The 27,762-nt window shown below is 54.4% G+C and overlaps 1 protein-coding gene across 1 annotated transcript in view; it reads right to left on the bottom strand.

Annotated features, from left to right (window-relative positions):
• The window catches only part of ZFHX3 (zinc finger homeobox 3), a 71,528-nt gene that overhangs the window by 23,698 nt on the left and 20,068 nt on the right, over positions 1–27,762 (bottom strand). Inside the window, exon 3 of the mRNA XM_044427880.1 lies at positions 19,802–20,033. Coding sequence (XP_044283815.1) covers positions 19,802–20,033 — 232 coding nt within the window. The remainder of the gene's footprint in view (positions 1–19,801; positions 20,034–27,762) is intronic.

Genomic DNA, 27,762 nt, shown 5'->3' with positions numbered 1-27,762 from the left:
AGCTGCAACCAGACAGAGCTCCAGGTGAGCACAGCCCAGGCCTTGGAGAACCGAGGCCTCAGCAGCCCCCGAGCACGCCTGAGCGAGCAAAAAAAGAAAGACACACTGACGCATACGGCAGCCGGGTCCACACCGACCCTGGGCAAGGGCTTCACGTGGCCCCAACCTAGACAGGGTCCTAATGAAGGAAGCCATCCGGGCCTGGTGCTTCTCTCTCCCCAGCCACATTCCAGGATCTCTGTTACTTTGAAGACGTGAAAAGGGTCCAGATAGGTCTGGATCAGAGGGTCAGATCGGCAGTGCCCCAGAAAGCAGAGATCAGCAATCACATCAGACGTCCACTTGTTTATATCTAGTGTACTACAAGTCATCATTAAATAAACTCCTATTGGCATTGTAAAGTTAATCAAGCAGCATAATAAAATCACAATGAAGAATAACAGCATAAAACCAATACAAAAATGAAGTAGAAAGCCAATAAAAAATAACAGAAAACCAACACAGCATAATTTAAAAGACAGATGCAGAAACTAAAACTATCAAAAGATGCAAGAGTTAAAATATCACCAAAAGCTTCAGCTATTGGATGCTACAGAAATGCAATAAATACAAGTAGTCTCCCGGTTAAGAACAAGTTCTGTTCTGGAGAACATCCTTAAGTCGAATTTGTATATTAAATCAAGTCACAAGAGTAAGTCAAATGTTTGTCTCAGTATGTGTGTGTGTGTGTGTATATTTATTTATTTTTATTTATTTAGACAGCTTATATGCCACCCCCTTCGCATAAGCCTCAGGGCGGCTTACAATCATTAAAATCCTGCATATAAGTACAAAAAAAATACATAGAATAAATAAAATACATAAAATAGTGGAAACAGCCTAGTCAGTTTCAAATCAATAAATAAACCTTAACAATTAAAATAGTGTTTAAATAAAAAGGTCTTGGCCTGGCGCCAAAAAACAAATAACGACGGCACCAGGCAGACCTCTCTGGGGAGTGCATTCCATAGGTTGGGCGCCACCACAGAGAAAGCCCTCCTCCGAGTACTCACCCTCCTAATATCCTTCACGGAGGGTTCCTGGAGAAGGGCCTCTGCCGCTGATCTCAAGGGGTGGGAGGGCATATATGGACGCAGGCGCTTCTTTACTTAACCAGGACCTAAGCCGTTCAGGGCTTTGTAGGTGATAACCAGCACCTTGAATTGGGCCCGGACTTCAATGGGGAGCCAGTGGAGCTGACGGAGGACTGGGGTTATATGAGAACAACGCCCAGTCCCCGTCAGCAACCTGGCAGCTCTGTTTAGCACCAATTGAAGTATCTGAACCGTCTTCAAGGGCAGCCCCATGTAGAGTGCGTTACAGGAGTCTAATCGGGAAGCGACCAATGTGTGTGTCACTGTTGCCAGGCAGTCGTTCTCCAGGTAGGGACGCAGCTGATGGAACAGCCAAAGCTGAAGGAAAGCGCTCCTTGCCACCGCTGTCACTTGAGCTTCTAATGATAGCTCTGGGTCGAGGAGCATTCCCAAGCTGCAGACCCTGTCCCTAGGAGGGAGTGCAACCCCATTCAAGACAAGGTCAAAGGCCCCCATCCCAAAGCCCGATCCACCTACCAACAGGACCTCCGTCTTGCCTGGATTGAGCTTCAGTTTATTGGCCCTCATCCAGCCCATCCCCTCGGCCAGGCACCGGTTCAGTAGAGCCACTGCCTCACCTGGATTGGTAGAGAAAGAGAGGTAGAGCTGGGTATCATCAGCGTACTGATGATTCCGCAGCCCACACCTCCTGATGACCTCTCCCAGCGGTTTCATGTAGACGTTAAACAGCATGGGGGACAAAATGGATCCCTGCGGAACTCCAGGGCAGAGCTGCCATGGCGCAGAGCCACAGTCCCCCAGCACCACCTTCTAGGTGTGTTACCTTCCATTGCACATAAAGCACTCAAACGCTTCTATATTCACTAACACATCTTAAACACAATGCAACATTGTAATAATGTTAATAATACAGTAATAATAAAGTAACTACAAGTACTGAGGGAAGGCGGGAGGGGGGAGAGAGAATCTGTATGTATGTCTGTAGGTATACAGTACTGAAAACCCCAAATCAGAGAAACCGTTCCTAAACAGCGCAGAGCATTCCTGAGGCAACTCTGAGCCTGACGCGAGCGAGCGGGGTGTGGGTTGCGTGTGGGTGTGCCTCCAATCCCCTATTCAGGAATTTTACACCCAACCTGGCTGAATAGGTGGAAGAGAGAGCTAGAGCCAGCCATGCCAGTGGAGGATTTATGCCTTGGAAAAGGCAGGCCAGCGCAGCCCTGGTCCTTCCCTCAGAGACCTCCGAGCCTTCAGGCACCTCCTGAACTGCCGGCTGGGGCTGGGCCCCATGGGGGCTGCTTCGTGGGGGCCCCGGTCCTTTGCCCAGAAGGCGGTCCAGCAGAAGGGCCGTGGGACTCCACAGCCACTGGCCGGTGGCCTCCCAGGGCTCCATCACCTCTGCCAAGTTCTGCAGCATCTGAAAGTGGGCAGGATTGGGGTGAACCAGCCGGGGCTGAGCCCACACGAGGCAGGAGTGCAGCTGGGCAGTCTGAAGTCTGGCTTGGGGACCGGAGCTTATCCTGGAAGGGGCTGTGCTCCCCCAAAGGACTGGGCCGTAGCTTGGAAGCACTCCTCCTCCTCCTTTTTTTAATTCTTAACATAAACAAGTACACAAAAAATAAGCTGGCCTTGTTCATTTGAGCTTGTTCTGTTTCATATCCCTGCCTATAAAAGCCCTGTGAATAACAAAAGCCACCTACACAAACCAGATGCACACAAAATGCATTAACCCGACAGGGCGCCGATCTCCACGTTTGTGGGCAACTGTGAAGGGTCTTTCCAGGCGGCTCCCCTGTTATTTCCCTGCCGGGAAGCACCTCCTTGCTTCGCTGAGCCTTTTAATGCAACCTGTTTTGGCTGGGTAGACACTTTTATGCTGGTCTCAGATAAATTCTATTGTTTCCAGATTGTTTATCGCGTATTTTTTCAATGTTTTCATTCCAAATTCTCCTGGAAACATGTTGAGCAATATTGGCAGAGTTGTCTGGATCTCACCAAGGACCCGTTTAGTCCCGCATTTTATTCCCAGAGGGAAGCCAGATGTGTATAGGAAGCCGCAAACGGCATAAGCACGGTCAGACTCTCTGGCTTGTGCTCCCCAATGGCTGGAATCGGAGGAGATGGTGCTCAGGTGAGGCCAGCTATTGCATTTCTGCTTCAGGTAGTGCTCCGGCACGCTTTTAAAGCTATCCACATGAAAGTGAATTGTGGGGCAGCACATTCCATGGTTTAACTCTGCACTGCATGAAGAAAGACTTCCTGTCCCCATTCCTGAATTTCCTACTCATCAGATTCAGCAGGGAAGCATTTTGGGTTCCAGCAATCGGGGAAAGGGATGGCGGGGCCCTTCTCCCTACCCACCTTCTCCACACCAGCCGTCATTTCGATGACACTTTTTATATCGCCCCAACCTACTGCTTTGCAAGATTAAACAGTACCAGACCTTCATGTCAGGGAGTCTGTTCCAACTCCTTCATCATTTTTGTATCATTTTTAAAATGCAGTGACCAGAATTGTACACAGTTTGTGTATTATACACAATACTGTATAATAATGAGTTTTATTTTCAATTTCTTTTTAGTCCTGACATAGAACTTACTTTCTTATTCCAGCAACCACACACTGTGTTGACATTTTTATCAAAATATCTTCCAGAATCCCCCAATTTCTCTCTTAGTCACCACCTGTTCGGTTTACATCAGTTGTATACACAGCACCGGGATACTTTGCCTCACTTTACACTTGCTCATATTAAACCACGCTTGCCATTTTTATGCCCACTTGGTGACATCTTTTGGCGTTCTTCACAATCCCTTTTTAATCTGACTTCCCACCATAATTCAGTTCATTGGACATAAAGAACCAACAAGAAATCCAGGACTTGAACTAACAACCGTATCATATTGCTGCCAAATGCCTGAGAGTTAAGGAAGGTCAAAACATGACAATGCCAGTAACCAGGCAGGCTTCCCTGGGGAGACTGTTCCACAGTTGGGGGGCTGCCTTTGAGAAGGTCCTCTCCTGTGTTGTCACCTTTCGAATCTCCCCAAGAAGAGACGCTCTGGGCACACAGAGCCCCAAGAGAAGGGATGGAAAGAACTGGGCATGTTTAGCCTTGAGAAAAGAAGATTGAAGGGAAATTGGATAGCACTTGAAAGGTTGTCGCAAAGGCGAAGGACAGGACCTCTTCTTGAACATCCCAGAGTGTGGAAACGGGATAACTGGCTCAAGTTACAGGAAGCCAGGCTCTGGCTGAGCATCAGGAAGAACTTCCTGACGGTTGGAGCAGTGCAGCAATGACCCAGGGAGGCCTTGGAGGCATTCAGGATGCAACTGGATAGCGATCGGAGGAGGATGGTGCAATTTGGTGTCTTGCGCTGAGCAGGGGCTGGTCCCGATGGCCCTCTGGTCCCTTCCGACGCCACTATGCTGTGATTCTATTCTGCAACCACAGCCAATGGGGAGGTTCAGGCCAGGACAGGTATGCCATCAGGCACTGTGGTCCCAAGCCGTGTGAGGCTTGACTAGGTCAAAGCCAGCAATTCGAATCAGGCTCCACAGGCGCATTCCGCCATCGTAAGCAGGCCAGGATCACCGCTGTGTCTTCAGCTCCTCCTGTCCTTGAGGTCGATCTGGCCTCCACGTTTTCTACAAACTGCTGCGTCCGAGCCGTCTTCAGAGGCAGCCCTGCATGCAGCACTTTGCAACCGTCCGATCCGGAGGCTCTCGGAGCACAGAGAACCAGAGCCAGGTTTTCCCCGCCAGACTGGGCACTGCTGGGCCACCAGCCCACACTGGTAGCAGGCAATCCGTGCCACTGAGCACACCTGGCCCCCTGGCAGCAAAGGTGGCTCCAGGAGAACCCCAAAGCTGGGCACCGGCTCCAACCTGTCAACACGTGAGCGGTTAAGATTTTCGCCCCCGCGTGCACGAGGGTGGGAACGCCGCTCGTTCCTGCCTCTCGCCCCACAGGGATCGTGGCACCTCGCTGGACACAGGACCCCTCCGGAGGGACCCCTTCGACACCTGTCCTCTCAGGGCTGCACCAGGCGTGCCAGAGCCAAGTGAAGGGCACTGGCAACCCAGCAGCACGAGCCCCTCCTCCTCTTGCTGCCTCTCCGTGGCCTCCGTGGCCTGAATCTGCGGGACTGTCGCAGGAGCGCCAGCCTCTTGGCAGAGGCGGCCTCGGGCCTCGGCGCACCGACAGCAATGGCAGCCGCCACCGTCCGCCTTTGCCCCTCCTGTCCTCAGGCAGGGCAGGCAAGAGGCAGATTCCTTGAACATGCTTCCAGCCACGTGTGATGCAACTCCGATTGTCTTTCAAAGGAAAAGGAAATAATTACTCACTTATCCCCCATTTTCCACTTCAAACAGTGATGAAAACTGAGCTCCAGCTTCAGGAGGGCAACACAAGATGGACTTGGTGGTTCAGTTTCTTTTCAGGGTTTGTCCCTCTGGAAGACCAAGAGTTCCAATCTTATTTCAGTTTACATGCACCTCAAGATATGAGGAAATGTAACTCACGGAGAGCTCCTACTTTGCATGCAGAGGGACTGAGGCTCAATTCCCGAAGTCTCCAGGTAGAGCCGGATACGCTCCTGCCCGAAACCCTGGAGGAGGCGCCATTGCTGCCTGTCGGTGCCAAGATTACTGGGCTGAACTGGACGAGTGCCATGGCGGTTCTGACATTCCTATGCCCCTTTCAGTAGGAACTGCCAAGAGGGCATCCTAGTTCCCTGCAAAGCAGAGAGGCCGGAAGCTTGCTATGGCAGATGCACAAGTTGGAAGGTCTGGGGTGGGCACAAACCACCCGAGTGTCCTGTGGCTCCTGCCAGAGCAGCAGCTAATGCTCCGACTTGCTCCCGCAAAGCAGGGCGAGCGAGGGCGCAGAGTGCCGCCAGCGGGGGTGAGCTGCTCTGCCGCTGGCTCGGGGTGCTTCTGCCTCCTTCAAAAACATTTGGCCAAGGACGCTGCTGGCTTCCTGGCAGCTCTGCTCCTGGGCTCCAAATGAACTGCGGCGCAACCCCAAGCCTTCCTTCACGCGCTCCCTTATAGCTGAGACACAGACTGGCACATCCGGGAAGGCAAACGGGAGGGCGGGCAGGGCAGAGCCCAAGAACCAGCCAGCGAGGGAGAGCGGCTGGGACTTCTGCAGGTGGAGTGCTTCCGGTCCCTCAGCCCTGCGCCCGATCCCCACCCTCACCCAAGAATGAGCCCCTCCCCCTTCTGGCACCCAGTGCAGCCCCCAGGCACCTCCCCCTGGCTCTGGGTCTGGGCCCCGTTTGGCAGGCAGCAGCTCCTCGGAGAGCCCTGCCTTCCATGTTGGCCGGCCGGCCGGCCATCCTCCAGGCCCAGGAGCCGACCCCAGAGAAGACTGTGCCACGCATCCCGCTCCCTCAGTTACGGGCTCTTCAGCCAGCCAGCCAGCCCACGAAAGGGCCTCTAATGAAACGGCAGGATGCGGAGAGGCTCTGCTGGGCCAGGACGGCGATCCACGCAAAGGGCAGCTGCGGCTGCTGGGCACCTGCTGAGGCACGCTGCCCGGGCCTGCGTGTGGGCGGGCGCACACGTACTCATACACGCGGAGGGCGGGCGGGCGGGCACACGCGCACCTGCTGCCGTGGGACTGCCACCGTCCTCAGGCGGGGAGCATCTCAGCAGCAGCCGGGCCTTGAGCCGCTGGGCCTCGCGAGGCCCCCTTCGCCCTCGCCAAGCCCAGCCAGTTCCCGCTTCTCCGCCCTCCTGCACTTACGGATTTCCGCCAGCCATTAAGTGCACGTGGAGTGCGGGCAAAGACGAAGGGGAGCACTCCTGCTGCAGCCTGCAGAGAGCCCGATTGATCGGACACACACTCGGTGCCTTCAAAGTTGTTTGTAATCAATATGCAAATTGCTCAAGGCATTGATCTAGTATTAATTTTCAATTAGGGAATCCACAAGGGGTCTCCCAGGGTCAATACCTAACAATGCAAAGGAAATGCCACCATGAAGCGTCGGGATTGGTGTTTGAGGCTCTTCCGCAGCCTTCGCCCATCTCTGCCTTGCCACAGCCACCCCGGGGGCCTCTTCCGACCCAGCTCCTCTCCCAGAACAGTCCTGCCACCCTCCCTCGCCAGGAGCAGCTGGAACACGCTTCCACCCGCCCGCCCGCCCGCCCCAGAGACACGACGTGTGTCCCGTCTGCAGCCTCCGCTGCTCCACCATGGGCCCTGGCGAGCATGCGCAGGCCAGCCCTGGAGCGCCCGCGGAGGCTGGCAAACGAGGGCCCCTCCAGGGTTCAGTTCTGCTTCCCCTCCACGTGTCCACGAAGGCATGAGAGGAGAACGTTTGCTGGTGTGCACTAGATCACATTTTTATTCTTTGAAGGCTATTGTATTTTACATTTTTACCTGTGTTTTAAAATGGCATTTCAGCTTTTTAACTGGTTGTATCCTGCCCAGGGAGCACTGGTTATTGGGTGGATTAGAAAAGTACAATACATACCCACCGACGAACTGATTCTAAAAAAGATCTTGGACTGTGCAGAAATGGATAGACTGACTTTATCATTGAAGGAGAAAGAAGATCTATCAAGCTTGGGACTCTTTTTATTATTGGCTAGAGAAACGGGACTTTGTATAGATTTAAATAAATTTTTAAGTTATCACAAATGGAAAAAAAAATGTGGGGGCTGACCCAGCAGGCCAGATGTTTTTGATGATTGATGTTGTTTTTAGTTTTTCTTTGTTTTTAGGATTATAATTTCAAATAAAACTTATTTAAAAAAAGAAATGTACGATACACATGATACAAAGTTTCCGAGTTGTGACTCCACAGTTTCTGTCTGACCCAAGCCCTGCAGAGTCTGTTCATTCCTTGAGGTGCCAGAAGAAAGACGGCAGCCAAAAACGGCGGGCAGCTCTCCATGAAGGGCAAAGGTCTCTTGCGAGGAGGAGCAGGCCTGGGGTGCAGAGCGCCCCCACAGCATCCAGCCTCTCCCAAGCTGCCACCCGGCACCCCTGCTTCCTGGGAACACGAGAGGCTCTTGAGGCCGGCACCTTCCTCTGTGCGCGGACCACTCGGCCTGCCTGCCATTCATGGCTAACCAGCACATTAGCTACCCAGGCTAATTGGTTTATGGATAACATTAATTACTATGTTGCTCATTAATGGATGAAATCTTTATTGGTTTCATTGATCAGCAGGACTTGTTAGCTGGTCTAACCAATGGCAGATGTAACAAGCTCGCTTATTGGCATATCAATTAATGTAATCAATTTCTGGCCAGCGGCTGCCATGTGCTTCCCTGCGTGTCAGGAGGCAGGAGCGGAGAGTCTAAGTAAAGCCGAGACGTTTCTTTCAATCGTTTTTTCCCTGTGCCAGTTTTCCCACAAAACTTTTCCTGCCAGATGTGGGTCCCTGAGCTAGAAACATCCCCTCCTGCACAAACAGTGCCAAGAAGGAAGAGCGCGGAGGATACAACCCACGCTCCTGCAGATGCTCACACATCCCCCGTGGACCACCCGCCACGAAAAACAGGGACACGCTGCTGCGAAACGGAGGGGTGTGGGCCCTTCTTCATGTGCCCACAACCCAAGAGGGCAAGATGGGGAGAGGAAACCATGGCAGAGCACGAAAGGCGCACAACATGCACAAGGGGGCGAGGGGAGCGGAACGGGGCAGGCAGGGAGGGACCCTCCTGCCCCCACTGGGTGTGCTAGCGAGGCACGTGAGGCCTTGTGACACACTCGGCAGAACGGTGGCGCTGGGCCGCAGGGCGCAGGTGCTCCTGCTGAGAGGCAGGCGCTTGCGGGCATCCTGCAGGCGTCTGGCCAGCCACTGGGTGAGCAGGACGTCCTGCTGGACTAGAGAGGCCTTGGGCCGATCCAGCACAGCTCCCCTTGCCTCCTCTCTCTCTCTCTTTCTCTGCTTTAATCTGCAGGAAGGCCTTCCCGTCCCGCAGTGCCACTAGTGCCTCCGCCTCACTGCCACCAGGCACCCCACCTGACACAAGAGCCAGGCTGCTACAACTCTGGGAGGTACAACGGATGCTCCTTGCACTGTCTCCCCTTCGAAGGAAGCGTGGGGCGAGCCTGCGGGGTTCAGCGCTGCAGTGCCGGGCGCCCCCACTTGCACCTCCGTGCCGGGGCAGAGGGTGCTGCAAGCTGCGCCTCCTGCAGGCTGTGCCCCTCCGTCCCGCACCTTCGGAGATCTACTGCCTGCAACCTGTCAATAAATCAAATCTTATCAGAGCGAAACTATAAAGCTGGGAAGACTCCAGACATTTCAACTCAGGGAATAACATCACAAAAGTACTTTTTAAACTAATTACTCTGATTCCAAATTGCTGCCCTTAATGAGCTTTCCTTCTGCCTAGAACTTATGAGAGAAAAAGCTACCTCTGGAGCACAGTAATTACCGCTTTTCCTTTCAAACTTCTAACTGGAGATCAATGCTGCATTTTAAGACTCATTGATTTACAATTAGCCTGGCTTTCCTGCTAAAGTGTTTTCAAGCAGAGTTTACTTTTATTTTATTCTGAAATCTCAGAGATCTGGTTCTTGGATTTCACATCCTCCTGAGACATGCACTGGAATTCAAAAAGGAAGAAACACATTGGAGAGAGGCAGGGGTAGAACAAGGGATGTCGGCTACATTGAGGCAGGAGGGAAGAAAAGAAAGAAGCCGTCCTGAACTGCCAGGAGAAATCCAGAGGGGCCCATCAAGCCAAGGAGGGCAGCCACAAATACCCGGCAGGAGCAGAAGCTGCAACATTTCAAACTCAGGGAACTCTCCACAAGCTCCTCCCTCCGGTTCTTCCTCGGCATCCAGCAGAGGGAAGCTTTGTGCATCTTTGCAAAACAAGGCGTCAGTTAAAAATAGTGTGGAGGCCAGGGCCACGAGGGGCCAGCAGCGCCTGCATTTGCACAGTCCCACAAGGGGAACAGATGCAAGCAAAGCAATTAAGAATTTCATGCTGATTGCTTCAAGAATTTTCCTCCTTGCCAAAGAAGTCACAGCATAAAGACGAGAGCCTCTCCCGCTCACCTCCGTCTGGAGGCCTGCTCCCCCGACAGATGCACCGGGGGCCAGCGGAGGCACTCCGACACTGTTTGCTGGTGGCCTGTGAAGCCAGCTCGGGGAGCGCAGCCTCTGTGAAGAAGCGGTGCAAAACGGCGCGGGGCAAAATCAGAGCCGCACCAAGGCAGCCTGCCAAACTTGCCCGATTTGACAACTGGTGTTAGATGCTTTCGCGTGAAAACTGGTGTGTGGAGCTACGCTTGAGCAGGTGAAAGTAGTTGTCAGGAAGCGGTTCCAGGGGTCAGGGGGGTAAGCACCTCTTGCGTCCTGCGTCATCTTTAGCTCCACACCCCAAACTGTGGCATGCATGCACTTTTCACTCATAATTACGCAGCCCCTTCTTTCCAGCATGCATTTTGACCCTCCTCCCTCCTACCCCACTGCTCTTAAGGAAAGTCCAAATATTCTGAACTCCATTCTTTAAAAGAATCTATATACTGCATTAGGAAGTATGCACACAAAGAACAGATATGCAAAATATACATGGCACATGCTGATTTGAATAATTTATTCAGAACACAGAAGCTGAATTTTCCTTGGTGCAAAATATTCCATTCTAATGCAAAATTTAAATGTGTCTGTGCAATTCGCGGCTTCTGTCAGATGTGCACACAGAGGTGCAGGTACATTCCCCCTAATGGTCTTCATATCTTAATGCAATGACTGTTACAATAGTACTAGGAGGCCATGAATTATGTATTCGCAAAATGTACCTATCAGAAATACTGCATAAAATTGCATAATCTAGGATTAATTGGATTAAAGTATTGGCAGCATGCTGGAGGCACGGATCGCTACCAGCCACTGCCCGCGTGACCGGTTCAAGGGCGGCAGAAACCAGACAGGGGCTGCTGGGGGCGGCTGGCTGATTCCTGCCAGACTGGCAAAGAGGTTCCCTCCAGCCGCCCAGCCGGGAGGCTCCTCCCTCCCCTGCAAAACATTCGGCCAAAGGAGGGGCACGTGGCGAAGACCAGGAGTGGCGTCTCTTGACCCCTGTGCCCATCACACCTCCCTGGCAGCCTCTTCTCGCCGCCCAGTTTTGCCTCGAACCTCTCGCATGTGGGAGAGCCCAAAGCCTCCCCAGGCAGCTGGTCCCACTGTCGTGTTGCTTTGACTGTGAGAAAACTCCCTGATATCTAGCCTTAATCTGGGTTGTCGCAGCTTGAGCTGATTATTCCAGGATAATCCCTTCCACCTCTGGTCTTGTCCTGCGGGACAATTCAGTGGCAGAACGCTCCCCGGAGGCTGTGGCAAACTTTCCCCACCTCTCTCTTCACCTGCCAAGTCACCAAATTGCAAAAGGAAGCCAGCCCGTCAGGACCCACTCTTCTCTGGGAAACAGAGCGACCCCCTGCCGGCAGAGAAGGCCCGCGAGGACTCCGGAGCAGGCTCTTGGACAAGGTTGTCCGGCAAGGAGGCAGCCGGGAGACGCGGTCTGCCGTGGGGCAGGCAAAGCGGCCCTCTCAGGGCTGGGGAGGCACCGCCATTTGCAGCAATTAGCAGCAGAGACGGTATCTTTTTTGCAACCAGTTCTGAGAAGAGAGTTGGAGCTAATTGGGTGTCTCAGTTCATCGCTGACGAAGAGAAGGGTTAATGTAAGAACCACTTCTTCGCAAGGGTAGCTCAAGCGACACTGACGTGAATCAATGTTCCTTTTGTGAACGCATTACTTGGCAGAAACGGGCTTTTTGTACTCCCCTTAAACGAAGCCAGCAAAACAAAAAAAACAAAAAAAAAAGTGGTGGGGGAAGAGAAATGTCCTTCAAACAAAAGGATGAGGTGAAAATAAAGAGAGACTCGCCTGCACTTTATTCTCTTTCATAGAAGCAAATGCATTTGGTGCTTTTTATACATTAATCAATCAATATCACTGACTGTACATCAGCAGTGCAGCCAAGTTATGAACGACCTTTCTGGCTAAGAGGACACTTTTAATGCTCACAAGACTGCTCAGAGCTTTGCAACTTTCCGAATTTATGCCTGCATGATTACCCCTCGGAGGCAGGAGCCCTCAGCAGCACACCTAGCAGGACCAGATGAGGGCTGGCCATTTCCACAGCCGGGGGTGGGAAAACCTCCTTGCATGAGGGACCCTGCGGCCAGTCGGCCGGAGGAGGCCCCCGCCGGATTCCAAGCAGCCTCGGCCCAGCAAGTGAGCGGACGGGGCTCCAGGGAGGCGCCCAGGTGGGATGGCCGTGCCCCGTGGCCAGCGGCAGCCAAGGCCGACAGTGGCCCCCACCAGCCCAAGCGCAGGATTTCCAAGATGGGCCGCTGGCCCCTGGCCCGGGGCCATCTCTAGGCAGCAGCAGAAGCAGCAGCCATTCTCCTCTCTGGCCAGGACTCAAAACGACGTGGGGCTTGTCTACACCGCGGCCTGCATCAATACCAAAGTCTCCAGGGCATCTAACAACCTACATTTGAACGTGCCCGTAAATCATCAGCAGAAATGGCATTTATGCAGCCCATGATTACTCCCAGAGCTTGCTAATGTTACTCCACCCCAACAAGGGACCCCAAAGGGGTGCCATTTCACTTTCTGAAACAGAGTAATAACATGGGAAGATTTTAACAAATGACAACAAACACTGACATTTCAACTAGTAATGCAGAGTAAACACACCCTTGACCTTTTAAACAGTAGTAGCCAGAACTATCTTTTCAACACAAGTTTCCCAGAAAATTTATCTGAAAATATTCCAGCAACCTAAACAGACTGGGATCTAATTTAATGTATTTCACTCCTGTGCAGCAACACTCCACCCCCCCCCACACCCACCGAGACTCTATGTTGTCTTGATTTACATGCTGTATAAACATCTCTAAACATTTTTCCAATAGCCACAAGAATTTGAACTGAAAAACTGGATTGGGGGAAAAATTATATGAAGTACATTTAGCCCACTATCCTAAATCCACCTGGAACTATGCCCACTGAACCAGCTGAATCTTCATTAAATGTGGTCGTCCAAGAAACCCCAAGCTTTGCTTGGAAGCGGCTTTTTCCAGCGGAGCCGCAGCTCAGCAGCAGGTTGCCCACCTGGCATGCAGGAGGCCTCAGGAGTGATCCCGGCCAAATCTCCAGGCTGCACTGGGAGGGGGCCTTGCTGGGCCAGGCTTTTGAGAGCAGGCCTGACTCCCCCGAGAGCTGCTCCCACATTCCTCCTGGAGGACGTGGCATCATTTCTAGTCAAGCGGTTCCTTTGCATTTTAAGCAACAAGAAAGGGAGCCACTGAAACAGGCATCTTGCTCACTTCAGCAGCTCATTACAGATCTGGGTCTCCATCAAGAACAAGCCCCCTCCCCTTGCTGAAGCTGTGTGTGACTTGCCCGCCTCTGCCGGCTCAGCAAGGGGTGAGAGGAGCCCTTCCCTGTTCATGCCCCTGCCAAGAGGAGGAGTGGAGCAGGCCCACAGGAGGCCGGGAACAGGGCAGGGCCCATAGTCTGGCTACTGCCCAGGCACGGGCCAAACCTGCAGGCAGAACTTAAGGCGAGGGCTCACGGCATCCAAGAGGTATTCAGTCAGACTTGAAATGGCTCGACCTGGCTGCTGGGGTGCCCCTTCGACACCTTTGAGGAAATACTGGCTGGATTCAGGCAATACAGCAGCCCACACTCTAGGGGACAAGGCGGACTCAATGCAGGGTGGGGGGCACTGAATGGTGGCTTGCTGCTGAAACGTGAGCTGGCTGGCTGGCTGAACCCAACCCCAGTGACAAGCCATGGTGAGTGACGCACAATCGACGGCGCAACAGCAAACCAGGGCTTCTCTCCAAGGATCACTTCTGGCTAGCAAGCCACAGCTGCCCGGTGTGGCTGAGCTCAGAGAACAGAATTTCTCACAGTTCACTGACGAACTGCACTCAGCCACTGAGCTGGGCTGCTGTGTTGCTGGAACCCAGTCAACGCGTTTTTAGAAACAGAAAACTTCCAGCCCAAACTGCAGCAGTGATGCACTTCCCACCCTGCATCTCTGTCATTATGCCATTTTGAGACTGAGAGGCCCAGAAAGCCCCAGGAGGCTCTTCGCCTGAGAAGCCTTGGCAGAGTGGCCAAGCCACTTAGGAGCGAAGGGAATGGCCGACAGCACCCAAGCCAGCCCACAGGTGGTTTCAGAAGTAATGCCACAAGCCAGCTCCGGGCCACACCAACTTCCCCGCACACTCCTGGCAAGAGCACCGCAACCTCAGCCCCTTTCGGGCACCCGAAGGGGAGGGACTCCAGCACAGGCACTTGCAGAAGGACAAACACGCACCCCGCAGGAGCCTGTGAAGGCCGCGGCACAGGACAGAAGGCCTCCTTCCGAGACTCAGCTCCCCTCACAAACGTGATGCACCCTCTCTGCTAGCCCAGGCAGAAAGGCACTCCGTGCGCGCACAGGAATACCCTCCACGGGAATCAAGCCTGGCCAGAGCACTGGGCTCCCGACACCTCAGTCTGTGGGGTCCAGCTGCAGAGCTGCGTCGGGGCCGTTGGGTGGCGGCGCACTGCCCTGCCTCCGTGTGAGTACGGGCTTCCTCAACCTCAATCCAGGGGGCCTGTGGCGGGGGGAGCCAAATGCAGTCCTGCTGTGCTTCCTGCGTCAACTGCCATGTTGCGCGTGCCATGGGCAACGAGGACCACTCCCCCGCTGCCTGCTTTGCGGGCCACAGCGCAGCCCAAGTGGCAAGGCAGCCTCGAGCGGACTGAGGCGGCCGCACCTTCTCTCCCTCCAGTCTCCTGCACACACTGCTTCTGCCCAGTGACCCCGCCCCTCTCCCTGCCCCCCAGCCCAGTCAAGGGGGGCCAGAGGACGCCCGGGAGGCGCCCGCAAAGGCAGAGGCAGCTGCCCCCCTGAAGCGGGGTGGACAGGCGCTGCCTCCTTGCACAGGCTGGAACTAACGCTATTGTCCTGGAACAAAGGCGGCCGCAAAGCAAGCAGGGAGGGCGGAGGGCAGCTCCAGCCCCGCAACAAGCCAAGGGGTGAGGGAGCCCAGCCCAGCCCAGCCCCGTGGCAGGTGGCAGGAGGCAGTCGGAGTTCCCGCAGGTCAGGGGAGGCGCAGTGCTGGCGCTTGCCTGGAAGACCCAGAGGTCAGGGCCCAGCTACACACGACGCTAACATGACAGGCGCAGGGAGGGCCGAAATGCCCCCCCCCCCCGTCAAAATGCCTCCTCCTGGGCACGGCAAGTAGCACTGAGAGAAACGGCCCGCCCTGGGCGCACTCCGGGTGGAGCAGTGGATGTGCCGGAAGGGAAGCATAAGGAAGCTCACAGAGTGGCGCATCGGCTGCGAACACGTGGCCGAAGCATGCCTGGAACCTCACGAGGCGAGGCCAGGCCACCTGCTCAGCTCCGCTCCAGCGGCACCGCACGCCCCGGAATCTTGGCCTGGTGCGGCTGGCGGAGGACGCAACAGCCACCGACACAGCCTGGGCCGCCCTGTCCTAAAGCGCTCCCAGCGCATCCAGGCACAAGGAGGCCCAGCTCAGCAGGGCTGCCAGCCAGCGAAGATCCGGGCGCTGCTGGCCAGAGGCACTGGCTCCCGTCCCGGAAACAGGCCAGATCGGGGCTGAAGGCACACGCAGCCTGGGAACGGGGAGGGGGCGAGGAGGCACAGGAGGAATCCAGAACCCGGGGGAGCTGCTGCTTCTCCTGCCCATCCACCAGCTCTGTCTGGCAGTGGCCTCCCAGAGTGTCAGGCTGCGAGCCTCCCCAAGGGCTATCGGGGACCCCTGGCATGCCAGGCGGGGAGTGCACTCCCTCCCCACCCTGGACTCCCTTCCCAAGGAGATGGCGCGGATCCTGACAGGCGGCGGGAGGAGGAGGAGGAGGGTGGGCCTGCCTCTGAGCGGCTGGGGGGCGGGGGCACCGACACGAGGCTGCTGTGAGCTGCGCCCACGCTGGCAAGTCGCTGCCCTGGCGGCGGTCCCCGGGCGGTGCCGCACGCCTAGAAAGAGGCTGCCAAGGCGGCTTCCCCTGCCCTGCTTCGGGCCAGTCGGGCAGCTCGGCCACAAGCCCGCACTGGGGAGCGCACCCATGGCGAAAGCCGGCCACCCGCCTCTCTGGTGGGCTGACTCCGAAGGGCTCCTGGCAGAGGCGGCAGGCCTCTCGTGCCGAGCAGCAGCCAGCAGAGGGAACCCCACTCACTGCCAAGCCTCCCAGCTCCGCAGTCTGGCAGCTGGCTCTTCCTCCCGGTTCGGAGGCAGCCGAACAAGGAAAACCCTCTGGAACAAGTCAGCAGCTGGCGCTTCCCCTCTTGCTGCTTAATGAAAGCCATGAGCTGCTGCTGATGACAAGTGTCTGGTGGAGTAAGCCGGGAGTTTATGAGACTCCTGCCACGTTTCGCAGCGACTGCAGTGTGCCCCCAGTCTGCCTGCCACAATCCCGCTAACCGCTTGCTTCCTGCCCCGGCTCACGGGCAACCAGCTCTGGGAGAAGGCGCCGTGGGGACTCGCGCCTGCCCGCCCGCCCGCCCACGTCACGGGAGGGCTGCCACAGACCGGAGCAGAGGGCAGACAGGCCCGGCCAGGCGTGTGGCCGCCCCCTGCCCACTGTGAGCTGCTCTGTGGTGGGCTGGGCGCAGCTGCCCCTTCCACCTTAAGGCACACGAGGGTGAGGGAAGGGCTTCTTCCCCCTGCCGGACCACAAGGGGGCAAGCCCAGCCCAGCAAGAGCTGGCCCCTGCAGGCAAGCGGCACCGTGGAGGGGACCCACCGGCCGGCCCAGCGCGGCAGAGCGCTGCCCGCTCTTCACCGTGCCCCAGAGCTGCAGCGCAGGCCGAGTGCACAGAGGGGCAGACGTGCACACGCCGATTCCAACGCCTCGTGTTTCGCAGCAGGCCACCGGGGAGAGCCGCGCTCCGCACACAGAACACCCCCAGCTCCCGCGGGAGGACAAAGCTCCCGCTCTCTTGGGCAAGTCTGGCTACCGCGCCAGCCCTGAGCTGCACGAGAAGGACGCACCCTGGACAAGAGGAAGCGCTTGGCAACGGCCCTCACGCAGCAGATCCTGCTACATTCCTCTCTTGCTCCCAAATGCAGCAGCGCAAGGGATGCTCAAGGCCAAGGCAGCTGCCTAGCAACTGGCAGGGCGAGAACCGTGGCCCGAGCCCTGCGCCAATCCGCACGTGCTCTCCAAGCTGCCTGCAGGACCCCCGGCGCACGAGCGGGTTGCAGGCTCGGGTGCGCATGTGCTGCCCGCATCCCCACCAGTCCGGCCCTCCGCCCTCCGCTCACCAGCCCTTCCTGGAGCAAGGCTTCTCCTCACACACGGCCGGGGGAAGGCGCTCAGGAGGGTCCACCAAATTCAGCAAGATGCATTTCCACATCAGATGCGCAAGCTTTGCTTTCTACTTGGTATGCAAAAGTGCACTTACATTTCCCCACCCATTTTTCCAAACGTATACCTCAGTTGTGCAGTTGTGCACATGTGCACAAGCGAGTTTGCAAGCATGGTTCAAGTGGACATATTTTCAAACACCGTTGTTTTTCTTCTGTAAGCTCAGAAATATGCCAGCATTGATGGCAGAGAGCTTTCAGGTGCACTCTCTGTTTTGTAATGCACAAGTTGGGTAGATTCAGCAAAAACTGGACAGCACAACATCTTTTTAATAAGAATTTATCTAAGTTGTCTAACTGTTGGGGGTGCAATAGAGTGTTTCACAATGCCTAACATCGTGCTCCTTTTGGGGGGAGTTTGCACTATGGATAAACCCAGTATTAAAAAGCGCTATAATATTTACCTGTGCATATATTATTTTAAATTATTTATCTGCTGTATGGAACTTATTATAAGGATAACGCAAATGGATTTTCCATGTCCTTTTGACAACTAAAAGACTGATATTGCAACAGTGGAATAAATGAAAAAAAAAAACCCTTTTATAACAATGGACAGAAGATTTAACAGCACTCTCTGCTTTTGAATGGGTGGCATCTAGACACCACCAGCGTAACTGTTTCTTTTGACTGCTGTATCACTACACACAATATATACTTATGGATATACATTTTACACACAGCCATTTTAAGTTACTTCTGCTAGTTTTGGAAAGAAAATGATGTTGCTTCAAAATTCTTGCACTGTCACTTCAACCCTTGAAAATGGCACGGGGGGGGGGGGGGCATCCCAGTCCGGAGGCAGCCGCCCTAGCCACAAGCCCCTGCAGCTCCATCTGCCCCACGGAGGCCATGTCCAGAAAAGCGAGCAGTGGCTGAGGGGGGCTGCATGTGGGCACGCACCGCGTGAGCAGTGAGCTTGCCCTGGCAGTCCGCTCACCCCACGCCTGACAAAGGACGGCCGGCCTCCCAAGGACTGGGCTTGCGAGAAGCCCTTTCTTCTCCCCTCACGCAGAAGCCCAGCTCGCATGGGCTGATTTGCTAGCTCCTGTGTCAGTCACAAAGCCACCTCTCCCCCACCCACCTCAGAGCAATTTTCGAAGTTTACACACAACAGCAAGAAACGATTCCAGAAATACAGCATTAAAGCATACGATAAAAAAACGGGAGGGCTGCTTGGAATGAACAAGCCCAAAACAAAGCAGCCCGCCTGCCCAAAGCACGAGGGGGAGCCCACCTTCAAGACAGAGTCTCCGGGATAGAGCCCCCGGCCCCCTCAGAGCACTCGGGGCTGTGTGCAAACAGGCCCCGCAGCACCGCGTTCCCCAGGATCCTCGAGGCTCAAGAGCACGCATACAGAACAAGGAGGGCTGCTGCTCAGATGGACAGAGGGCCAGGGACCCGGGCAAGCTCGGACGGAGACCGCTGCCCAAGCCACGAGCAGGCCTTGAATGAGAAGCCAGACAACGCTGCTCCACAATCGCGATCAGAAGGCCTTGGCCGGCCCGTGCACTGCCCAAGGACACTGCTGCAGGAGGAGCGGCCTGGAGGGGCCGGGGCTCCTCCCACACGTCGCCGCCTCTGCAGCAGCGCAGGGCTCCTTCTGGGCCTGCCCTCTCCTCGATGCCCCCCTCATTGCTGGATCAACCAGTGGCCTGCGTAACCCTAGAGCAACCTGGCTCGGCAGTCCAGGTTCCCCATCACACTGCATAAGCACGCGGGAGCCATTGCGGGTCCTGTGCAAGAGCCGCCTTTCCCCCCAAACGGGAAGCAGCCACTCCAGACAAACAGCCCCTAAAACGGCGCTCGATTAGCTCTGCCAAGCTGGGCAGACAGGCAGTGCGGGGCAGCAAGCTGTGCCCATGGCCCCTGCGCAGCGCGGTGCACAGCACTCGCCCCGCTCCTCCCCCTCCCCCTCCCGCTGCTGCTGGGACCTGCCAAGGCGAAGCACAGAAGAGGGGCTGCCAGTGCAGTCGTGAGAAAAAAGAGGCGGGCAACTGCCGCCCGACTGCAGCGGGAGGACACTGCATGAAGGCCACTCAGCTGCCTTCTCCACAGCAGCTGCACAGGGCGGCTCCTCTGGCTGGACACGGTGCCGGCTGATGCGGTGCCAGAAAGCGAGGCCAACGCCGCCGCCGCCACTGTGGCTGGGCAAGGACCCACGTGCCGGCCCACCCCTCCAGCAACTGGCCCAGTGCAGCTTCCACCAAGCAAGAGCAGGGGACCCGCTCCTCATCTTCTGGAACAACTCGGGCAACACACACACACGACTGGATGCAGGGCAAGAGAAGAGAGCAGCGCCACGCACCATTCTTGCCGGAGAAACGTCACTCACCGATATCCGGTGCAGGACACTTCTGGATGGTAAAGATCTGGCCCAGATCCTCCTCTTCCTCAGGCAGGCCCTTCTGCAGACGCTGCAGTTTTCGCAGACTCTCGCCCCGCTGGTGCTTCATGGAGCGCACGTGCTGGATGAGGTTCAGCTTGGCCTTGGTGGAGTAGTTGCAAAGGGCACAGTGGTAGTAGCAGCTTTCCCCCTCAGCTCCGCTCTCGTGATGCTGAAGGTGCTGTGGAGGGCAAAGCAGTGGTGAGGAGGAGGGGCCTGTCTGGCAGGAAGCCCACGCTGGGGCCTTGCTGGCGGCCTCCCACCCCCCGTGGCCCCAGTGGGGCCCTTCGTGCTGGGGGCCCCAAAGGGGCACACACGGGGAAGACGGCCTTCTGGACAGGGCAGCTTTGCTGCAAGCATCTCCCTCCAAATGGAATTTTTGACAGCAAACGCCAAGCCTTTTGGCACCTTGAAGACAAGGAGCAACGTTGTTTGAACTCTTTCAAGGCCCCGCAGGACTCCATTTTTGCTAACTCTCGGGAGTTTTTCTTTTTTGAATCTCGTTGCTGTTGTTATGTTACATCCCCCACCTTTTCCCCTCTTGCAAGCAACTCCAGGCAGCTTACCAGGTTCTCCTCTCCTCCATTTCATCCCTTGGAAGCCAGGCATGCAGGCACGCCATGCATCCGTCACGCAAGACTGCGAGTGCCCAGTCAAGCCCTCCGGACGGTGGCCGTGTCGAGCTGCTGCCACGCGCGCGGGGCACCTGGGGCCCTGCCGCCTAGCCGAGCGCGGCAGCCACTTCCATGGGCTGCAGCAAACTTGGCGCAACGGAGGAGGCAAGCTAGTTGTGTGCACTTTGACTTGGGAACGCCAAAGCATCCATGGGAATTGTGCTTTCAATTGATCCACCTGCCAAGGAGCCCTCCCCCCTCTGGAAAGGCAATTCCCTCCTGCCAGCCCACGTAGCCAAACTCCCTCTCGGGGCAGGAGGACGAATGTGAATCTCAAAGCTGAGGGCGGAAAGCATGAGAGGAAGAAAGGTGGGCTACCGAGCGATGTTGCCAGCTGTGTTGTCAGCCTCCTGCCAGTGCCCCACCTGGACAGGGAGGGGGTTGCTCAGCACCACCACCAGGACGGGCGGCTGAGGAGGAGCACACCTGCCCCGGCAGCTGCCCACATCCCCAAGTGACCCAGACAAACCTGTCCCAGAGAGATCCCTTCGCTCTGCAGGCGGCTGCGCAGCCTTCCCCCACCTGCTGCCCATTGACAGCACTCACCTGCCAACAGCCCGTGGCATGTGCAGGGCACGCCGCCTGAGCCCCTGCTCCTCCCACCTGAGGAACACGCAGCATAGACCTGAGCGGCTCCTGTTGCACCTGGGCACCTGTGCATCCCACTCCCCCCGTCCGCTGGACTGTCAGCACAGCCTGCCCTGCCCTCCTTCAGCCTCCGAAGCAAAATTCGAAGGGACGGGTCTGCCAGCCCCAGATGCTGCACGTGACTCCGTGGGGCATCTGCCAGCCCAGCTGGGGTCCGAGAGGTTCTCAGCACAGGAAGAGAACTTGGAGACAGACAGCTCTGCCACCTCATCCTCACCACCAAGACCCCCGGCAAGGGGCCTCCCAGGAGGAGGAAGGGGAAAGCAAGTGCTGCTGCCAGGCACCAAGGCTGGCCCGGATGCTGCCCACTCTGCCCGCTGCTGCTTGTCTCCCCCGATGCCCTGTGAGGCCGGCATCCCAGGGAGCGGAAGGCGCATGCGGCCTCAGGTGCGCCTGTGCCTGGGCAGGAGCGAACTCCACAAAGCAACCTGGCCAGCAACCAAGCCACTCCCTCATCTTTACATGAGCACCCTAATTTCATACAAGCTTTAGGATGCCCTAGAAAGGAGGGCAGGCGGGCAGGCAGGCTGGCGCAAGGCATCGGCTCAGTTACTAAAAAATAACCTCTCCATTTTAGAACTTATGTCAATAGGAGAGTGGCCACCCAAATTTTAGAACTATTTGGATTCAGCATAACAGGAAAACTGAGAAGATGCAGCCTCAAGCCTTCCCCGCAACATATATTAAAACTATTCCTAGACTGTCTTTCAGGCTGGAACCCCAGGCTCCCTCCCATCTGCTGGGGCACGAAGCCCTTCATGGCGGGCAGAACTCTCAGAATTCTCTCCGTTTGGTGTCTGGTCGCTGTTCGGGTGTGCAAGGTGAGCCCTTGGCCTCACCTGTAAGGACATCCTGTGGCTGATATTGGCAGCATAATGTAAGAGCCAACGCAGAGGCCCTTGAAGAAGGAAGCACAACTCAAAACACGGTGGCAGGAGGGATTGGCCAAGGGACAGAGGTCTCTAGAGCCAGTGCCAGAAACCCTTCATTTGCTGAGCACGCTAATTAAGAAAGACAAAACCATCACTTAAAAAGGAACTGTTTTCTTTCCAGGCTCCTCCACCCCAGCATTTGCCACACCAGCTCTAGCTGACATAAGCAGGCATCACTTGCGCGCCCACGTAATTGTTAGAGAAGAGTTCTGATCACTCTCGCAAGGGTTTAGACACCCTTTTGTAAACAGGTCTGGTCCTGCAGCAGCCACATGGCCAAGCAAATCCCCTTTACCCTCTGACCGCAAAGGCAGCAGTGGAGGGAGAGGCAGGCAGAGGGGCTGCTGTGACGCCGGCTGCCACCGGGACTTCAGAACGCCCCCAGAGACGCTGGAAGCCGAGCTCTTGCGCATCAGGCCTGGCCGTCACGCTGGCCTCTCGCTTGCCCCTGCGGCACGGAAGCAGCCAGCCAGCCAGCCCAGGGTGCTTCCTCCTCCACCCCCACACAAGAAGACCTCCACTCCTGCTGGCTGTTCTGAGGCCCTATCCGATTCCCCCATAAATAACACACCAAAACCCAAACAGCCAGCAGGTGGGTTTTTGCTCCACCCTTGAAGCCTCATTAAAAGCCAATATTGCTCAGCCTAAAGATGGAAAGCTCAGCATAGATTTTACTGAACGTTAAATCAACCAGCAAGCACAGCCAGCAAACTCTGTGGCACTTTAACTTTAAATAATGCAATAATTATTGAATTTCCTTTTTATAACTGAAGTGCTGGAATGTAAACAATGGGGCTGTAATTGCAGGAAGGGGGGATCAATAGAGGCAATCGTTTTCAGCCATGTTAATTGTAAATACAATTGCTCCAAGATGTCAGCCTTGTTCCTCTCGCTCCCAGAATCACCCTAACGGATGACAGAGTCCAACTTTCCCATTACAGCTGTTCGTTCCTTTAAGAGGTTCTCAATCAGGTCTGATCAATCTGTCAAGATAATGCATGGAGTAAGTAAGACTCTTCCAAACACAAATGTCCAATCAATAGCCCCAACCAGCTTAATGAGGAGGGGCTAAAGCCCAGAGGGAGGCAAGAGCCCGGCTTCCGCAGGCCGGCTAAACAGATCAGTCCTTAACAAGCCTGCTCTGTGGCCAAGATTCAGCGGCAGCACAGCCCCCTCCCCCGGGACGGGCGGCACTGACGGCACCGAGCGCGGCTCCTCCAATTGCGCCACAGGCCAAGGCACACTCATTAATCACTTGCCACGGCCACGCCGAGAGACAAACGCCTCCCCGTCCTCGTTCCGACTACGCAGCCCCAGCGTCACACGGCCTCCGGGCAAGGGCCTGCGGCAGGCATGGCTTGCCAGCAGCCACAGGACTGGCCTTCCCAGGGAGCATCGAGGCTCAGCCAGCAACAGAGCGGCTGCCTGGGGGCTTCTCCCCCACTGGGGGTGGGGGCGCCAAAGGAGAAGGCCAGGAAGCAGGACCTCTTCTAGCTTCCCTGACCACCACCAGGCCCTCTCCTCAGAACCCACCGCTGGTCCTGGCAGCAGGGCCGCCCAGGCAAGCCCACCCACAGGACTTGGCCCCATGCAGCCACCTTCACCTCCCAAAGAGGAAACGAGGGGATTCCTGCAAAGGGAGCTGACGGAGGAAGGAAAGGAAGGGGGTCAAGTCTCTCCTGGACACTCAGGGTTTACTCAGAACTGCAATCATGGAAGCTTAGTTGGAAAGGAGATTGGGGGAACCTTGGAGACACCATCAAGACCAACAGGTCACCTGTGCAGGTAACTAGAAGAGCACAGAGAAAACTGCACGGGAAAGGAGGCTTCCTCAGAATAGGGAGGACTACCCAGCTGAGAGCAAAGCAGACCCTGTGCTTGCGGAGGAGTAATGCAAGCCGACAGTAAACTAGGCAAAAGGTTTTCAAGGAGCATTTTGCTGCTAACTTTGTGACCAAAATAAACAAATCTTTACAAACATCAGAAGCAGAAATGCAGCCCGGGATGCAGCTGGATCACTGGATGATAAGAGAGTTAAAGGAGCACTAAAAGAGATCAGGAGAGTTTGAGAAGCTGAATGAATTCTTTTGTCTTCACTACAGGTGATATATGGCTAACACCCATTACCCAGATACTAATGTTTCCAAGAAGGCATTCTAAAGAACTGAAGGAAATTGTGGTAATGAGGGGTGTGGATCTTAATGATGTATCGGAAATAAATAGTTACTAGGTCCAGAGCGTGTCCATCTGAGAGTCCTTCAAGCCAATTCTGAAACAGGTGATCTTACCCCAAAATACCTAATGTGTCTCTAAGATCAGTCTCTGCATCAGTCCAGAAAGCAACGAGTGTAGCAACATTTTTTTTAAAGCCGAGCTGGGGAGCATGGTGGTGGTGGTGGCTGGGTGATTACAGTCAGTTAGCGTAATATCTATTCCAGGAAAATTGGTGGAAAGGGCTAATAAAGATAAAATTATAACATGCAAAGAAGCACATGTCTTGTTGAAGAAAAATCAACATGGCTTCCAGAAAGGCAAGTCCTGCCTCGCCAGCCTTGAGTATCGGCGGGCATGTGGCCTGGGGTGACCTAGCAGGCCATATCTGGGCTTTCAGGGGGCTTTCGACAAAGATCCCCCCTCCCCATGAGCAGGGCCAATTCTCCTGAGCAGTATTGGCAGTAATGGAGTAAAGGCAGAGGTCTTCCTGCAGCTTGGGAACTAGTTAGAGAACAGGAAGCAGAGAGCGGGCATAATAGGTCGGTTCTCACAACGGAGGAATGTAAAAAGTACGGTCTCACCGGGATTTGTATTGGAACCAATGCTTTCTAGTTTGTTATGAATTATATGAATTTAAGGGAGAGTTCTGCATGGACCTATTGTCTGGTGGCACAGTGTAGTCACCAGAATAGCGAGAACAAAAAGGGAGAACAAGGAGCTCTGAAAGGATCTCTCCAAACCAGGGGGATGACATTAAGATGGCAAGTGTCACTTAAGAAGCCAGAGACATTATTAGAGAAGAATGCAAAAAGGAAAAAGTAAGAAAAGGCCGAGATGGATGATGGAAGAAAGTCCCACAGGATAGGTAAGATGCAAAAGCAAAAGGTGGCAAAAATTGGGTCAGAATCCAGAAAGCAGCTTTTCAGCAATTATCACATAAATATGAAAAGAACGATTACAATGGTCAGTACAAAGAAAGAGAAGAGAACCACAAAAGAGGAAAAACAAGAGACCGCTCCCAGAAGGTCCAAGAATCAAAGGGAAATTCAAACCTAGATTAGGAATGCTGAATGATCAAGAAGGGATAATGTCTGACCAGGATAAAATAAAGAGGAGGTGGAAACCATGGGTGGATGAACTATACAGAAGAATGAAAGGATGAACAACTTCTTTAAAGAGGAATCCTAGGAGGAAGAGCCTGCAGTCTTAGAAAGTCACTTGGAAAGAATAAAGCACCCAGAACAAACAGGGTGCCGCAGAAGTGTTCCAAGATGCAGGGACTGAATTCATCCAAATTCTAACAAGAATATGTCAACAAATATGGGAAACAAAACAATGGTTGGCAGGCAGGAGACTATGCATTCCAATCCCCAAGAAAAGCGACGCGAGAGAGTGCAGTCAGTATAGGACCCTTGCACTGATTTCCCACACAAGCAAAGTGATCCACAGGGTGTTACAACCAAGAATTTTCCCTATATGGAATGTAAATGACTGGCACTCAAGTTGGATCCCAAAAAGGAAGGGGAACTCCAGGTCATATTGCAAATACATCTGGGACGTTGGAGTGCACCAAGGACTTTCAGAGGAAAATCGGCTTTGCTTTACAGACAAAAGCAAAGCTATGGACTCTGGATCCGAAGAAGCCATGGATGCTCCTGAAAGCAATGGTGTGCCTCATTTGATCACCCTGGTGTATAAAGTGCATCAAAGAAGGCCGTGTTAGCACAAAATATAGGGAAACAGAATGGTTTCCTATAAGCAAAGGCATCAGACAAGGGTGTATTTTATCTCCCTATCTGTTCACTCTATACGCAGAACGTATCATAAAGAAAGCTTGATTAGGATCAGAGGAAGCACGAGTGAACATTAGGTGAAAGATACAGTTTAAAAAATAAGATCTGCGGATGAAACCATATTACTGGCAGAAAGCAGCAAAAAATTGAAATGACTCCTGATAAAAGGCATGAAGAAAGTGCAAAAGCTTGACTATAGCTGAACATTAAGCAAACAAAGATCACGACTACAGAAGAATTACACAACTCTAAGGTCAACAATGAAGAGCTTGAAATTGTGAAAGATTTTACATACCATGACTCAGTCATCGATTCAAAGGGAGATTGCAGCTAAGAAATTAAAACTGAGACTTGGAAGGGCAACAATGAAGGAATTAGAAAAGATCATCAAGTGTACAGATATTTTATTGGAGACCAAGGGCAAGATCAGTCACAGTGCCGTATTCACTGTGCAGGGTTATGAAGGATGGACAGTGAAAAATGCTGACAGGGAAAAATAATTTGTTTGCAACGTTGCACTGGAAGAGGGCCTTGCAAACAGCATGAACCAACAGAAGGATGAAAGTGGGTCCTGGATCAAACGGCAAAACTGAAGCTGTTGTACTTTGGGCACATCAGGGGAAGGAGAAGACAATAATGCTAGCAAAAGCAGAAGGCAGAAGGAGAGGAAGAGCAAATATGAGAGAGATCCATTTCATACAAGAAGTCACGGCCTTGAGTTTAGGAGAGTTAAGCAGGACTGCCAAGGACAGGATATTTTGGAGGGAATTCAGTCATGGGGTCATTTTAAGTCAGAGATGATCTGATGCCATGTAACAACCACTGCATGTTTCTGAATGGTTGGCTTCTCCATGGGTGGTTTATAACATTTAGATTTTGTTTAAGCTTTACAGCTGTGTGCTGCATTCAGGATCACCTCCAGAAAGTTATTAACAGAAAGCTCATTTCCAGGCCAGGTGGATCTTGAGCCCAGTTCAGGCCTATGGAGCAGCTGCAGGCTTTCATCCAGCCCTGCAGGCAGTTAGGCTCACGCTTGGCACCTGACGAAGCCATTGCCTGCCAGCTGCAGACCGCGTGCACCTCAGCCCCCGAGTCGCGGGGAGAGCAGCCAGTGAGCCGGTCTGCATGATGTCACAACCCAGCTTGGGTGACTATGACCTACAACTGGCTGTGGCACCTGAGGCCACAACGTCATATATCCGACCCCAACTCAAGCGCTGCAACAGGAGAACCCAATGAGCATGAGCTGTGTCAGGGCTAAACCATCACCCTAGGACAGATTGTGCGTTATACAAGCACGGTTTAAACCTCAAACCGCCCCACACTGGCTGGTCTCACACAGCACGGAAACCTCCAAAGCAGTGGTCCAAAACGTGAAGCCACAGCTCATCAAAGAGCGCTGCCACGGCGTGCAAAGCGCTCCATGGGGCCTGCAGGAAGAAATCCCCGCCAGATCAGACCAACACCTGTCGCGGACCAGGCATCCACAGGAAGCCCATTCAGGCGCGAGAGCACGGGCACCCGCCGTTCCCTCTTCTGTGAATTGCTTCATCCCCTTTCTGTTATGATGTGCCATCTGCTTCTGGTGTCTTTCTAGTCTTTACATCTTTAGGAACTGCTTCGCAAAGTTATTGCCTTGCTTGCCTGCT

The sequence above is a fragment of the Varanus komodoensis genome, unplaced genomic scaffold (genome assembly GCF_004798865.1).
Source record: "Varanus komodoensis strain SLA01 unplaced genomic scaffold, ASM479886v1 scaffold19, whole genome shotgun sequence".
Lineage (NCBI taxonomy): Eukaryota > Metazoa > Chordata > Lepidosauria > Squamata > Varanidae > Varanus > Varanus komodoensis.
The sequence above is the reverse complement of the archived record's forward strand: the minus strand, read 5'-3'. Positions and strand labels throughout refer to the sequence as shown.